This window comes from Dendrobium catenatum, unplaced genomic scaffold (genome assembly GCF_001605985.2).
Source record: "Dendrobium catenatum unplaced genomic scaffold, ASM160598v2 fragScaff_scaffold_231, whole genome shotgun sequence".
NCBI classification, from domain to species: Eukaryota; Viridiplantae; Streptophyta; class Magnoliopsida; order Asparagales; family Orchidaceae; genus Dendrobium; species Dendrobium catenatum.
In genome coordinates, this window is record NW_021318693.1 from 11,588,837 (window position 1) to 11,605,788 (window position 16,952).

Below are 16,952 nucleotides of genomic sequence, written 5' to 3' on the forward strand. Positions count from 1 at the left end.
CTTAGGATTTAGTAAATTCTATAAATCCTGGATTTAATAAATCTTGGGGCTGTTAAATCCTAAAAAATGTTTAACAATTTAAGTGATAAATTTTGTTAAATCATACGAAATTGTTTATTATAAAGAGAAATTGATTAGGTATATTAAATTATTAATTTTTATTTTGATTAGCATCAATAAATTGTAATGATAAGTGATATCATTATAATCTTTTAATCAATATACCTAATTAAAAATTCATTTATTATTTAATTGTTATTTAATTTTCGAAATGATTAATTGTACTTTTAGTTATTTTATTAGACACTTAATTATTCAACTACTCATATATGAAAAGTATATTGTGAAAAATCGATAGAAAATCAACCAGAGTCATCTTATTATTTAATTATTATTTACAATATTAATTATATATTTAATAATTTTTATTCTAAATTATATTACTAATTATCAATTTAAGTTAAAATTATAAGTATATTTATGCAATAATTATAATATTATTAATTATTAAAATAATTTGCTTTAAATTATTTAATATTTTATATATTAATTAATTAAGTTAACCTTAGGGCTGTTTTTCATCTCTTTTTTTCGTCGTTCCGGTTTTGGCTTGAAGGTGTAAGATTGCACCGAGTGGCTTCTTTCGGCTCCTTCGTTGTTGTTTGACTTCGCTCCTTCGACGACCTTCCCTTTTCTCTATGGGATCAGATTACGACATTTCGTCGGAAGTAAGGACCGAAACTCGCGTCGTTGTGAAAGGTAATTTCTCCCTTTCGCGCGCTTCTTCGACCAAATCCGTAAATCCTACGAGCTACAGGATTTAGTAAATCCAAGATTTAAAATAGAGGATTTATTCGCTGTGAGATATTTACGTTGAGCGTAAATTCTGTTTGATAGGATTTATGATAAATCCTGCTCAAATCTAACGTATAATCCTATAAAAACAGCCTTATCGTTGAGAATTTAGGCTGTTTGGCATTGTGAGGATTTTTACTTCCATTCTTAAATTTCGCAATTCAGTATAATCATGGAGGGCATTTAAATCCTGTGAAATTCGAGTACTGTTTATGTGTCAGTGACGACAAGATCGTTAAGGTCCTGCTAATAATCCTGAGTAAATTGTTTTATTGCTTGAAATCTATACCATCAGGATATCACTGCTCTTAGTTGCCAGTTAGTGATACTCTGAGTCCATGTGTGAGAAGATCAGTTAGACTTATCAATTTTTATAATGATAAATGAATGTATAACTATTCAGACTTAACGTGGCTCATGGTACATTTATGAACATAAACATTGTTCAGATAAGCATATTTCACCATAGAATTTAATTTTACTTATATTAGACTCAACAAAATTTATACGATAAATAATTTAACTAGTGGAATCTTGATATTAATTATTAGAATGTATTAATTGTTACCTTAACCTATTAACTATTTCACCTTACCGATTTTATTAAATTACTTGTTTATGTGGCTAATTTAATAAGATTTGACTATCTCAATTATATTAATAAGTATATCAAATTTAATTAACTTACATTATCTTAACACTATATCTCCTACTAATATTTTCAATTATTTGAAGTATTATTTAATATTCTTAATTATTCTTAATTATAATTATTCATTAATCATTAATATTTTTAATAAAATTATTTAATTATTATTTATAATAATATTATAGTAATTATTCTATTTTGAAACTTAATTTAATCTTACTAGTTTTAAAATCACTAGTTACTTAACTAATATTTGAATTAATTATTTTAAGGTTATTATTTAGTTTGTATTAATTATAAAATTATTATTGATTAGTTATCTCATTAGATCACTTAAGAATCTCAACTACTCATTAATTAATATTTACACTATTAATTATATATTTAATAATATATAATTTAAGATATATCAAATGAGCTAATTATATTAATATTTAATTAATAATGATTCAATTATTTTAAATTAGATAATTATTTTATACACTAATTATACTATTAATTATTTAATTAAGTTACTTAATTATTATTAATATTTAAAATTATATTAATTAAGGTAATCAATAATAACTTGGAGGCGACTAGGGTAGGGATGTCAATTTCGGGCCATCCCGGCAATATTCGGGTAAACCCAAGTCTTACACGTTTTTTAAAACGGCCCGATTTTCTAGACCCGAACCCGAACAACTTCGAGGAACAACTTCGGGTTCGAGTCAACCTGACACGACCCGAATAACTCGAGGCCATGAAAAAATACTAGTTTTCGGGTCCAAAAATGTGCCAATCTTCAATTTTCGGGTCAAAAACCGGTCAATCTAGGGTTGATGGGTCAAAAATGAATTTTCAAGTCAATACGGGTCAATTTCGGATCAAAGAGTCCGGAATCTAACCCAATTTTTCAATCGAATCGAATTGTTGAACCTACCTTTCGGTTGAACCTAACCTGAAATTTTCGGTTCGGACACCCTAGTCTAGGGTTTGCCTTTCATCTTCTCTTTTCGTGGTTGCTGGGCTTTGTTTCTTGGCAAGAGGTGTAGAGATTGAACGCGACGCTTCTTCGGCTCCTGCGTGGCTGTTCGACTTCGCTCCTTCGACGACTTTCCCTTCCTGTCGGATCGGAAGTTACGACATTTGATCGGAAGACAACGGGAGCTCGCTGGCTGCGAAGGTCTTCGGCCAAATCCCGTTAATCCGCCGAACCGAGGGATTAAGTAAATCCCGGATTTCTGCCGTAAATCCTTAAATACGGGATTTATCCATCCCGGGGATTTGAAGCGCGCACAAAAACCGTGTGGCTGGATTTAACGTAAATCCCGCTTAAATCCCGCTGTAAATCCGATACCAAACAGCCCCTTAGCTTTGTACTTTTTTGGCGTTTGGCAGGTTTTAGCTCAATTCTTGCTTAAATCTGACGTAAATGCTGTATTCAAACAGGCCCGAAATGGCAAAGATGAAGGTGAAATCCATGGCCGCCAGCGGAAAGAAGAAGGGTGGGAAGAAACGAAAGCCTTCCGGACCTATGGTGGCTTCAATGAAAATATCGAAACAAAGTGGGGCCAACCCCTTTGAGACCATTTGGTCCCGCCGGAAGTTTGATATACTTGGGAAAAAGAAGGGCAAAGGAGAGGAGGTCCGAATGGGTCTCTCACGTTCCCTTGCAATCGAAAAGGTGCCAGCTTTTCTGCTTACTTCCATCTAAAACTTATTCTGATAGTTCTTGAATGCAATTCATAAATTTGACAACAGAGGAAGAAAACTTTAATGAAGGAGTACTTGGAAAGCACCAAGTCGGCCAAGTTCATTGACCGGCGGCTTGGAGAGAAGGACGATACTCTCCAAGAATTTGATAAGGCAATCTTACGCATGCAGCGTGAGCGGCAGGTGACCACTCTTACCAAACTTCTCATATATTTATTTCGACTGAAATTTGTGTTTTGATACTTGTCATTTGAAAAGACTGAGAATGCACTTTCATGCAAACCTTCGAGCTTCTTTTCAAAATAAGGGGAAAAAAGTGAAAAACAGAATATTGCAAGAACCACCAATTGAAGGTAAAAGGCCGAAATGGTGGAGAAGGGTTTTGACATTCTTAAGCACGTGAACACGTCCTTGAGAGCTGCCAAAATTAATCATGTCTCCTAGGGAAGTACTTGACTTTGTTATCTTTGAAATCATTTTTAGTGATGGAACCTATGTTCTTTCTACAATAGTAAATATATCCTCGATAATGTAGAAGTGAGAATTTCGTGTGGCCGGTTAACGGTTGTTGAAAAGCTAAATAAGATTTTATGTTGCATGTTAATACTTCTTTCACAGCATTCAAGGGATGTTATTGCCACTCATGAATGCTTTTAGTTATGTTAAACCTACAAAAAATCTTGCCTTTTGTTATTTTTGATTTTATGGCCTGATTTTTTTCTTTGATTTGTAGCCTCAACGGTCAAAATTTTACCTTCCTAAATCCGAATGCTTGAAATTCTTGCAATGAAATATGTTCATGAAATATATGTTGAGTCTCATGTTTGCATTGCTTTTGCCATTATACAGTCAAAGATAAAACGAGCAAGCAAATATAACCTGTCCGATGAGGAGGAATATGATTCTACATTTCCTCGAGCAGATTTCTTCACAGAACTGGATGATTTTAATGAACAAGTGCCACTAGATGATGATGAACATGATGGGATTACAGGTTTGCAATTTTCAAGTACTTAACAATTGTTCACATTTTTGTAAGAAAATAAGTTAGGAAATAATCAAATTTGTGATTGTGCAGTTATTTAGATATTGTAATTTTTAGTCATAATAAGGAAAGTATCATGACTATTGATGTTTTCTTAATATAAATGTATTCATGGCTCATGTTTCCAAATGATGAGCTTTTAGTTTGTTCCACTTTTGCTTAATTGCAAACGTTAATGTTTGCTTGTTCGTTCCTTTCATTGTTTCTTGCTCAAGATTTGTGCCAAAATCTGTTTATGAGAGTTCTCTGTTCTACATTTTTATGTTTGGTTATCTAATAACATTTAATCTTTGCTAAACCTTCTTTGTCCTCACATTTTTTATTAAATTTTTCATTATTGGTGAGCCTTAAATGCAACTTTATGTTATATGTATCCGAGCATTGTGGGATAAAGTAGCTCATTGATAGCCAAGTTGAGTATCACAAAAATGAGAATATTAAGATTGTTGTGTGAAATGTATAAAGAATTAATTAGGATATGATTATGTGAGAGGAATTGTAGGAGTAGGGCTATTTGAACATAATTTAGTGGAGAATAAATTTTCTAGTTTGTGATTGTACAAGGTACAAGATACACCAATAAATTGGCTGGATAAAATTGATTTGGAAGGATTGAAGGAAAAATTGGGTAGATGAAGGGTAATATATATATATATATATATATATATATATATATAATTGTGCAAAAAGATTCACAATAGATTGACAACTTCAAGCATTACTTAACATAAATGAATGAAGAATGTTAATGCATAAAGTAAACTCTAAATAGTTGGGATATAACTAACGATGATGTTAATGATGATTAATGAAAATTTTGGCTGTTAAATCATGCTTACAATCGTTTTTGGTTTTGGGTTGGTATATACAATGGACCTTTCTCCTCGGTGGAGAATCATCATTTCCCTCTAGAGTTTTGATTTATTGACATTAAAATGTTATATAAAAAATCACACTCTTCAAAGTTAATTAAAATTTGTGGCATATGTTGATTCAAAAAAATTTATTCATCATTTGCATCAATCAAATACATACAAATTTTATCAATGAATGGCATATTATGTTAGAAGGCAATCATGATTTCAATGTATAGACTTTCAAATGGTTGGAATTAAATCGTGGATTCAGTGAAATATATAGTTAAAACTAGACCTTTAAGAGAGTATTGCAGTTCAATATGTTATATTTACATGCACAATGAATGATTCAATTGTTATGTAAATTGATGAAACTTGATTTTTATGTAATTTTTAAACAGATCAGAATCAATAGCTTGCTTGAATTTGAAGGTTATATATGATGGCAGATGCTTGAACAAATTTTGAAAGAGAATAATAAATTTTCTCGTAGGAGGAGAACTGATTTTTATATTTGAGGGTGGTTATGTATGAGATTTGGTGGGTATGCCGATTATCAGGTTGGGGTTATTCATTACAAATCATTGACAGGACTAAGTGGGTTATGCTTTATTGCCATGCCATTATCTAAACCTCGGAAGATTGAATTAACCATCTTCATTGATAGAAGAGAATGATTTAGATAGATTTCTACAGAATCTGTGCTGTTGAAAATTGGCTTGATTATTATTGTGTTGTCATAGTTCTCCACTACCCTAATCCAACACTTGCTGATCCCAATTGCCATGGACTGCCATAGCTTTCCATCTTATGCATTTTTCCTCTAACCTTGTTTTATTAAAGTTTTGGTTCTCTCTAATATCCATCTGTTTTGAATTTGTTGAATGATTTATATGTTGTTTTAAAGGTGTTCCAGAATTATCAAGAAATTTGCATTTGCACCAAACGCATGATTCATTGGAAAGTGAATCACAGGATGGAACAGAAAAGGTCAGTCTCTAAATGACTATTCTTAATGGATCTATCCATTGACAATGAATTGGTATTTCTCCTTTTTACGCTTGTGTTTTTTTGTACCATGTTATACTTGCAGAGACGCAAGTCCAATAAACAAGCATACGCAGAAGTAATAGCAAAGGATAAATATTTTAAGGTATTGTATAAAATAAATTTATGTTGTTGTTGTTGTTGTTGTATTGTATAAAATAAATTTATTTCGTTGCCTGTATTTTTATGACATTTCTGACAGTGATTATGTTTATCATATAAATTTTGTTGTATTACTAAACAAGCAATACATTTAAGCTTAATTCAATTTCTTTATCTTTAATGGCTCATTAAACGGAGGCCTTTCGATGACCCGGTTAGGAAAGTTGAGGTATTAGATTCGCCTTATGTTAAAAAAGGTAGAGGTAGACCTAAAAAGACTTGGTTAGAAAATATTAGAAATGATCTTTCTTTATTAGATTTAAATGGAAATTTGACTTTTAACTGGACACAATGTCGAAAAAGGATTCATGTAGCCGACCCCACATAGTGGGACAAGGGCTTGTTGTTGTTGTTGTAATGCTTACTAAACAAGTCAATCACATTTATCTGTTTTTGCCTGCTTACTTAATGACTTTGCAGTAAATATGCCTGTGTCCTCATGTCTTATGTGTGAAGTAGAGATTCTTTGGTAGGATGAATGCCAGTTCTCTTACTAGATTGCTTTTTTTTGTCAGGCCAAAAGGGCAGAAGAAAGAGAAGATATGAACCGTGAAATAGCTGCATTGAACAAATTAACAGATGAGTTGGATGAACGCATAGTAGCTCTCAGCAGCCGGGACTTGAAACATTCTTCTAAAGTTGGTTCTTTTCTGATCCACAGATTTTTTTAAGGATTCATACATGTTTTTTCAAGAATTTAAAATCGTAGGGTATTTTCATGTTGTAATTATTATAGTATCATCTGCATAACATATTCCCATGCTATAGAGGATGGACTCTTCAAGTCCTGTTATAGCACACTAGCATTTGCTTGCTTGCCTTACTGATGGAGTTCTCATGCCCTGCTCCCTCCTAGACCCTCTTTCCTTACTTTTTCATGATGTACGAGAACTTTTAAATGCTGGATTTCTTGCTTCACTATTATTTACATGTTTCAATTTCTTTCTTTGATCTTTTTTTTTTCAGAAGTCATGTTTGCTTTTTTAATTTTTAGTAATAGCTCTTCCATGAAATATTTATCTTGGGGATAGTTTCTCGCCTTAATTGTTTTTCCTGGGTCATTATATTCAAAGGATTAAATCATAGAACACTTACCCACTCATAAAGCATTATCTAATATCTTAGAATAACAAATACTAATTACTTGTTATCTTTTGTGGCATTTTTTTTACTTACAAAATGAATTGGATACGAGGAGCCTTAATTTTAATTGTAAAGGCATTGAAATTATGTCATTTATAAATTAAATCATTCACTGGTTATAGGGCTGTATTTGCTTCTATACTTGCATGATTTGATAAAAGATGCATTATGCATTAATTCTTCATTCTTTGTTTACTTGTTTTCCATCAACACTTACAAGCAATTTCTGCTAGCACATACTCGTAAATTGCTATTTCACTTTTTTTTTTTTGTGCTCTATTCATGTTTGGTTTTGCATGCTCTTTATCTCAATCGGATGCTATTATCGCTCTTCTTTGCAGAAACAATCTGATGATATGTTTGACACATATTATAAAACCATGGGAGAATTGCATTTTGAACCTAGAGCTCGTCCTTCAGATAGGACAAAGACTCCAGAAGAGATAGCTCAAGAAGAAAAAGAAGCTCTGGAGAAATTAGAGGTGTTTGAACATCATATCTTTTGATACTATTTAACGATCTCAATGCTATTTAACATTTTACATGTCTGGTAAATAATTTTGATTTTTTGAATTTTTCTTCAAAATTTCTCAGGAGGAGCGCCTGAACAGGATGCATGCTACTGATGAAGATGAAGATTATGATGGTTCTGAAGATGAGATGAAGTCATCATCCAGATTGGATAGATATGTTTCTGGTGATGATCTTGGAGATTCCTTTTCGACGATCAAGGATAGTGGGAAGGAAAAGGGTTGGGTTGATGCCATATATGAAAGGGAAGAAAATGAGGATCATGAAGAAGAAGATGGCACATCTTCTGAGGGTTCAGAAGGTAATGATGATGATCAAGAAGGAAGTGATGATGATAATGCCAATGGTGATAATATGTCCTCAATCCAAGATTGGGAACATAGTGATACTGATGATGATATAGGCGTTGATGAAGAAGCACAGGAACCTGATGAGAAAGATATTGCTAAAGCAAGCATGGATGTTTTGAAAAATGATTCAATCAATTTTCATAAAATAGAGGTTAATGAGAAACATGCTAAGGTCCAAGAAGAGCTTCCTTATGTTATTGAAGCTCCAAAGAGTTTGTCAGAAATTTGTTCCTTGCTAGACAATCATTCTGATGCAGAAGTAGTTGAGATCATTAGAAGGATTCGTGCATACAACTCGATCAGTCTTGGCGCAGAGAACAGAAGGAAAATGCAAGTAAGTTCTTCTGTCATAAAATTAATGCCGTCTTCTAAATAGAAGATATTTATCTTTGATTTTCTTGATAACTATTATTTGTCTTATCTTGCAGGTGTTCTATGGTGTTCTTTTAAATTATTTTGCAGTCTTAGCAACTCAAAAACCTTTAAATGTCAAGATAATTAATTCGCTTGTCAAACCTTTAATTGAGACTGGAGCAGAAGTTCCATATTTTGCATCTGTTTGTGCCAGACAACGATTGATACACATACGGACAAAATTTTCTGAGGATATTAAGATTCCAGGTTCAGATAACATGGATTTCACTATACTTATTTAAGCTCTTTTTAAGGATTGCATCTTACCAGGAGATATTTTTTGTGTTCGTGAATTTCCTGCAGGGAAAAGCAGTTGGCCTTCTTTAAAGACACTGAGTTTATTCAGACTATGGTGTCTAACATTTCCTTGCTCAGACTTCCGTCATGTTGTGCTGACTCCTGTGATCCTCTTGATGTGTGAATATCTGATGCGCTGTCCCATCACTTCGGGCCGAGATATAGCTGTTGGGTCTTTTTTGTGTTCCATGTTGCTCTCTGTGAGTTTCATCATTATAAAATTTAAACTATGGTGTGATGCACAATTCAGCATACATTTAGGTTACAAATGGCCATTTCTTTTTGAAACTTCCCAACATCCTTTTAAGGCTCAAGGCTTAAGGCTTCATTTGGGACAGCTTTCTTATTGCTTTCTAAAGCTGCTTATTGGTAAAAAAAATTATATTTTAAAAAGATTTTGTACTAAAAAGCTACTTTAGAAAGCAATAAGAAAGACGTCCCAAACGAAGCCTAAGTGAGATTTTGTGAACTATAATATGGCGACTTTATCCTGTGTTCAATTAATTTTGTTGTACCAGCTGCTGGTTTTTACATTTTGTACCTTCTGTTGCTACTTATGCAAAGCATGATTGCATTTGTAGGTTTCTAAACAGTCCCAGAAATACTACCCCGAGGTTATAAGTTTTTTTCAAATGCTTCTAATGTCAAGTATGGAGAGAAACTCGAAAATCGAACAACATTCTCAGGTATATGCTTGATTGTTTCAGCAGTGGTTCGTAAAGAGCTTTGATTTGTATGTTCTTATTTAACATTGTCTCTTTTGAGTTCATTTTCCCACACTATTTCGGGTAAGACTGATGATGGTTTTTCAATATTGTCAGAGTCATCTGGAGTTAAAAATATCACGGCCATGGCTCCATATAGATGATGAAGGGTGCGCTGTGCATCATATTGATTTGTTCATGATTTTGGAGATGGCAGATGAATCGGCTTATTTTATGTCTGACAATTTCAAGTAGGTTGCTCACGATATATATATATATATATATATATATATATTTGTTAGTTGACATAATCAGGATAGAATTTAGATCTTCACCCTACATTTTGGTTTTTGAATCTCAATAACAGGGCAAGCATGTTATCATTTTTGGTTAAGATCTTGATAGAATTCGTTGATATGTATCAAAGTCTGAGTTCCTTTCCAGAAATATTCTTGCCAATTGCAGTCATGCTTCATGAAGTTCTTCATGGTGCCAAACTACCAGGAATTTTACGATCAAATATGGAAGAAGTTGCTGGTTTAATAAGAACGAAAGCTTCTGAGTACCAATTATCAAGGCAGCCACTCCAAATGAGAAAACGGAAACCAGAACCAATCAAGCTAATGAATCCAAAATTTGAGGAGAAGTATGCACCTTTCTTTAAGCCTATTATTTTCCATACGTATGACTTGTTTTTCTCCTGTTTTTTCTGAGGATGGGATGAGAATACGTGTTTCTTTCAACGTAATTCAATTATTATACGGTTTGCGTTAGTTAGTACATGGAGGGTTGTGATCCTTATAATATCAATGCAAAACTTATTGTTAACTCTTTGGAATAAATGTTCTGCAGTTTTGTCAAGGGTATAGATTATGATCCTGACCGTGAAAGGGCTCAAAGGAAGAAGTTAAAGAAACTGTTAAAGAAAGAAGCAAAAGGAGCTGTGCGTGAACTGCGTAAGGATAACCATTTCTTATTTGAACTTAAAGAGAGAGACAGATTGTTGCAGGATGAGGAAAGATCTGAAAAATATGGTAAAGCACTGGCTTTCCTACAAGAACAGGAACATGCCTTCAAATCTGGGCAACTGGGAAAAGGAAGAAAAAGGAGAAAATGAAGCTTTTCTGTTGTTTTCTCTGGTTCATACACATCTGCTCTCTTTTTTGCATTCATAAAGGTATATTTCTTTCTTTTATTCTGCTAACTCTTGTTAAAAATTTGCCTCATCAATCCGTGATTCACCTAAAGAATGTTAAAAAAAAAAAAGAAAAACTAATGTATTTTTAATTGACCAATTGTTAAAATGAAGATAAGGATCGTAAATGACTGTTCATTACCTCTTTGAAAAGAGAATAAAACTATTTATTTGTTTCTGCAAATTAGAAGTCATAACCTTTAAGCAATGAATTTGGAACAAATTATTTCATAATAAAACTGGATAAACCTTATTACTGCCATAGTATCTATGACTTTCTTCCTGTATGGATCTTTTTTCTAGTTTTGTCTCATTGATCTACAGGGTTCATTGGCCGAAGCTGAATGAGAGAGCAGCCGGAGCTAATTTAGTTCCACAAGGAAAAATGAAATCTGGCAATGTGTGTACAAGGTAAAAAGAGAATACCAGTTTGTTTATTGATGCCCAAGTCAACTGCCAAAGTTTTGTAACTTAAATGTTATTCACTAATTTTGTAACATCAAGAGAAGTAAAGAAGATCAATTATTTATCCACATATTTGATAATGTATACATACCTGCAGGTTCTGATTTATTGTAACTCAAGTTTTTACTGATTGGGCAAAGCCTAGGTCCCTGGTTCGAATCTCTTGACAAGCAGTGAAAGTCTTAAATGTTGGCTCGTGTAAATTGGTGTGGGTTGCATGCTAGGTTGACCGGGGTTTTCACTGGCTTAAGGATAGTGTTTCCTCCTTACAAAAAAAAAAAAAAAAAGGTTTGCTTCTTCCTCACAAAAAAAAAAAAAAAGTTTTTACCACTGCTTATACTTGCAATTTCTTCTTCACCTTTTTTTTTTCCTTCTTGGGATGCTCAAACTTTTGCAGACTATCTAGCTTATGTAACGTGTTCATCTATTTATATATGTATTGCTGAGGTAAAAGTGTCTTCTTAATTAAAGCAAATTCATACATGCATCATATACGTAATATTTGAACTCAATATCTTTTGGTTGATAACCAAAGCTTTTAACCAACAAATCAAGATGATTTGTGTAAAGTGTCTATTCTTTGTCATGAATCAGGAACAATAGAAGGTTATTTAGTAGAGGAATTATGCGGTGCTGTCGGATTCGATTTAAGTGGTGCATCAAACTTTGCTAAATAGATAGACCCTAAAAAAAAAGGCATTTGAGTTATAACTAAAAACAAATTTAAATAAGTAAATAAATAACAATAATAATAAACTAACTACAAATATTTTGGATATAGTAGTTATATGATGAGTTCCTGATTGAAAGCATTCTCACAATTATTTACAAATAATCCTAAAAGTGAAATTCAAAATATTTTATTAAGTTTTATTTGGAATATTTTTTTATTATTTTCTAAAATAAAATTTTAATATGACAATTTTTAGTGGTGAAAAATAGAAGAAAGATATTCTAAATAAAGCCTTATAGAGTCTAATTTTCTAATGAGGATTTTACTTTTCTGTTCTTTAGGCTAGGAGGAAAAATTGTGAAGGTTATGTTAGTTGAAAAACATGCATTGATTCTCTTATGGGCTTCAAAAATAATATACAGATGCATGAAGTTAGGGTTGCAAATTAACCGAGTATTTGATAAGTTATTTGCAACTCAATTAGATTGTAGCTTGTTCATGATTATTTGTTTAAATAATCAAATATGTTTGTACGGTTTTTAAAATACTTGATTAATAAATAAATAAGTTTGACAAATTATGTGTTCATTTCATTTATATTCATGAATAATATCAATTAAGATTTATGAATAAGCTTGATATAAAGTTCATTTCAATTTATTCATGAATGAGAGGTATTTATTTATGTTTATTGAATTGTTTGTTTAAAGTGTTTATGAACAAGCTTGTTTATAAGAAGCATTTTCTGAGCTTGTTCTTTCTAAGGCTTTGAAAATCGGACCAAACAATGAATCGGAAGACAAAAAGGTTGGTAGTTCGATTGGGGTCGAATTGGACGACATAATAAATACTTATTATATTTAAATATTATAATAATGATACAATCATTTGTAAATATATAATAAAAATTGAATAGAATCATAATACGAAGCATAAAAGAAACATAACAAATAAATTCAGTAAATAGAATCATAATACGAAGCAAAGGTTAGCAGTTTTTTTTTTTCTTTTCACTCATTGCTCTCTTCGGAAATATTGTATAGCGTTCACTCGTATATTTGATTATCATTCCTTCAAATCAAATAAAATAGAGATTATATTTCCAGTCAATTCCTCCTCGATCAAAAGAGTAGGTTAAATCTAATTTCCAGTTCAAAATCTTTGATCTCTTTCAATTCCTTAAAGCCGAACATAACCTTAATCTTCACCTCAGATTATTTAGAACCATCAACAGTTCAACATTACAGATATATTGTCCAACATTCTAAAATACCAAAAAAACAAACTAGAGGAGGTGAAAACCAGTACTAGTCCATAAATAGATTTTGTTTCATATCTTTCTGAAGATGACAGGTGCTCCGCTTCCCTGCTTCAGTGTAAGGCCACCAACAGGCACATGCTTGTATTTTGGAGAAATAGAAATGTCAAAATTCTGCAAGATCATAGCAAGTGTGACCTTTGCTTCAATCATGGCAAAATTCATGCCAAGGCAAATCCTTGGACCCTGCATAAATGGCATGAAAGCCATTGGATGCTTCGCCGCCTTGGATATGCCTTCAGAGAACCGGCTTGGATCGAACTGGCTGGCATTTTCTCCCCATATTGTTTTTTCATGGTGAACTGATATAATTGGCACCTCAATATCGACTCCTGAAGGGATTGTTAGTTCTCCTAGTTTTATATCTTCATGTGCATGCTTCATGATAAAGGGAACTGCGGGGCACAATCTTAGTGTTTCATTGATGATCATAGTGAGCTGCAAAGATGCAAATAGATGAAGAAAAAAAAAATCAGATTGGTTTACTAAACAATTATGAACATTCAAAGTTATCATTTAGTATTTTTGGTTATCAAAGTGTTGACCCCTACATATAAACCATGTGAAAAGAGGCGAAAAAGACGATTTAGGTAATGTATGCTTTGACAAAATGCATCATTTAAGAGGTCAAATGATCTCTAAATGCCAAACATATGGTACCATTGCGATCAGGATAATAAATTTTATTGGGTCGAGGCCTGTCGCAATTAAATTGGATAAAATCAATCAAAAAGGGAGGACCAACACCCAAAATTAAAGCGCGAGAATGATTAAACGATGTCGGATCGACAAACGGACTGCGTCATTGCGTCCGGAATGTTGTCGACATTAAGAATATGCATTTTTATTAATCAATTTGGATCTTCTGAGGGGTTGTCGTTAATTTTGAGGCGATCCGCATATGATCCGAAGACATGCGCTACGACGAAAATGAGGCCTCAAAAAAAAAAAAAAGCTCGGATGACGTCCGATCGACAAACGGACAGCACCATTGCGTCCGAAACGTCCTTTACATTCAGAATATATATTTTATTTAATAAATTAGGATCATCTGAGATGGTGGTGAATTTCGAGACAATGCGTATTTCGAGGAAATTAGGCCTCGACGTCGCTCAGATGATATCAGATCATGAAACAAACTATGCCATTGCGTCCGAAACGTCCTCGACATTCAAAATATACATCTTTTGTGATTAATTGGGATCAATCGTAATAGTGACAAGGATCCCAAGGTAATAACAAGCATATCGAGAAGTTTGTCCCTCGACGTCACCCAAACGATTTCAGATTACAAAACGGACAGTGCCATTGCGTCCGGAACGTCGTCACCATTAAGAGTCTATATTTTATTTAATAAATTTGGACCGTCTGAGATGGTGACGAATTTCTAAGCAATTCAAATATGATATAAAAGCCTGCATTACGACGGAAATGAGGCCTCGACGATACTTGAACGACGTCCGATTGACAAACAGACAGCGCCATTACGTTCGGAACGTCGTTGACATTAGAAATATATATTTTATTTGATTAAATTGGATCATTTAAGATAGCGTCGTAAATTTTAAAGACGATCAAAATATGATGCGAAAGCGCGCATATCAAGGAAATTTGTCTCTACGGAAACGAAATGACGTCGGATCGACAAACGGACTTCACCGTTGCGTCCGAAACATTGTCAACCTCTGAAAACTGTATTTTGTTTATTCAATTTTAAGTATCCATAATGGTGGCATGAATCTCGAGGCAAAACACACATACCGAGAAAAGAAGTCTCGAGGTTGCCCAAACGATGTCCGATTGCAAATTGGACTGCGTCATTGGGTTCGGAACATCGTCAATACTATGAATGTACTGCCAATTTGTTTGAATGAGATTTTGCGCGCAAATCAAGACAACACGCATTTCGAGGGAATTAGGCCTCGTTGTCGCCCAAACGACGTCCGATCGCAAAACGGACTGTGCCGTTGCGATCAGGACATTGGTAATACCCTAAACGCATTACCAATTTATCCAATTTCAATATTCGGTAAGATCGACACACACTACGAGATGAAATACACACAAATATCGAGGAAACATGCAAATCAAGATCAAATGTCATTATGATTAATCATAATATTGATAATAATATTTTATTATTAAATATTATTATTAATTTGATAGAAATCAAAAGTCAAATTATGAGAAATCAAATCAGATTTAATGTCATTAATGCAAACCTCGTTCTGCGTTGAATCCCTTAAATCCCGCTGAATGCCTTCACAAATCTCATCTCAGTCGAATTGAGCTCTCGGTTGAAACGACGTTGCTCCCACACCGAAGGCTGGATATTAAGAACGACGTTAAATAAACCTTCAGTTGGTCTTGGAAGCAGATATAATTCTCTCTACCTCACGTTCCCGACGGTGGCTTTTCTGCTCACCAAAAGCTCCAACTTCACCTTCTCCGCTGTTTTCACTCGACGCACTTGCTAGTGCTCTCCAAGCCATTCCATTCTTTCCGTCAAAATCTCCTCCATAGTTCCTGTATACTCCCCAACCCACCCTCTGCTCTACCCGTCCAACACCTCCCACAACTCTTCTTCAAGCCATAAGAGTTCCCTCACTCAGCTCCTACGTCAAGCTTCACCTACACAAGCCTTTTCTGTTTTCTTCCTCCCACTCCAGTTCTAGTAGATCTGCCTCCTCTCACGGCGGCAATCCAGCCATAGAGCAAGCCTGATCTTCCCGAATGCCTGCTTTCCTCTCTTTCCCACTTACTGTTCACAGTACCAAGATCCTTGCTTGAACCGATTCTATAGCCAGCTCCACACGAGCAGATCTCTACAACAAAGCTACCCCAACCAAACTGCTCTTGCCACTTTTCCCTTTTCACAAGCATCGTGAGAAGTTTTTAGATCTGGATGGTGATGCCACCAAGGGATATACTTTCTTCAGCACTAAGAAAGACAAAGAATATTGCTGCTTCGAAAGGGTACAAATCATTTTAGCAACGCCTGCATCCATAAGCATTGAAAGTCGAGTTTTGCTTAAAGCTTTTCGAGCAGAACTTGCTCTTGCAGATGTTGTCGAAAGCATGAAGGGAACTGTTCAAAAGGCTGAAGATATTTTGAAGAAAATGCCCAACTCTTATATGCTACAGCAAGAGGCCAATATCTTTATTGCTCTCATTGAATAGAACAAAGCCCAATGGCTTCTTCCTACTCATATTAAGCCCATTTTAAAGGCCCATAACACCACACCATTTCCAGTAAACGTTCAAATCACAACTTCTTGCATGCACTTCTATCTCACTATAAATCAAGGCATAGAATCCCTCAACCTATTTCCTTTCCCTCTACATAACAAACCCATTCCACTTAAACCACCACTTCAAGAGTCTATCATAAACCTACATCCGAACATTAAATTTCTTCATTTTTTTATTATTTCTTGCTATTAGTGTCAATTTTTGCTTAATGGTATAATTAATGTTGTTATTAATTAGTATTATTAGCATTGTTGATTACCATTATTAGCATCATTAATTAGTTTTTCTTTTTATATATAT

General features: G+C 33.7%; 1 protein-coding gene across 5 annotated transcripts; it reads left to right on the forward strand.

The window, feature by feature from the left end:
• The first annotated feature begins 2,485 nt into the window (after positions 1 to 2,485).
• On the forward strand, positions 2,486 to 11,495 carry LOC110106861 (nucleolar protein 14). Of its 5 annotated transcripts, none has more exons than XM_020836920.2 (16): positions 2,486 to 2,830; positions 2,936 to 3,170; positions 3,248 to 3,382; positions 4,049 to 4,193; positions 6,018 to 6,091; positions 6,195 to 6,254; positions 6,826 to 6,948; positions 7,795 to 7,935; positions 8,048 to 8,668; positions 8,763 to 8,955; positions 9,052 to 9,245; positions 9,627 to 9,731; positions 9,867 to 10,000; positions 10,117 to 10,395; positions 10,602 to 10,926; positions 11,269 to 11,495. In XM_020836920.2, exons 2-15 carry the CDS (start codon positions 2,943 to 2,945, stop codon positions 10,864 to 10,866), a joined length of 2,697 nt encoding a protein of 898 aa, XP_020692579.2. In that variant the 5' UTR covers positions 2,486 to 2,830; positions 2,936 to 2,942; the 3' UTR covers positions 10,867 to 10,926; positions 11,269 to 11,495. The 5 variants fall into 5 exon arrangements, with proteins under 5 accessions (XP_020692579.2, XP_020692581.1, XP_020692583.1 ...); XM_020836922.2 differs by having other exon boundaries at positions 2,486 to 2,807; positions 6,009 to 6,091; XM_020836924.2 differs by having other exon boundaries at positions 2,486 to 2,712; positions 6,009 to 6,091.
• Positions 11,496 to 16,952: the final 5,457 nt, after the last annotated feature.

Excerpts from the sequence above, each read along its gene's own strand:
- LOC110106861 (XM_020836922.2), top strand. The coding sequence starts at position 2,943 with ATGGCAAAGATGAAGGTGAAATCCATGGCCGCCAGCGGAAAGAAGAAG. Across the intron at positions 6,092-6,194 it reads CACAGGATGGAACAGAAAAG|AGACGCAAGTCCAATAAACA; the intron begins GTCAGTCTCTAA and ends TTATACTTGCAG. Across the intron at positions 8,956-9,051 it reads TGAGGATATTAAGATTCCAG|GGAAAAGCAGTTGGCCTTCT; the intron begins GTTCAGATAACA and ends AATTTCCTGCAG.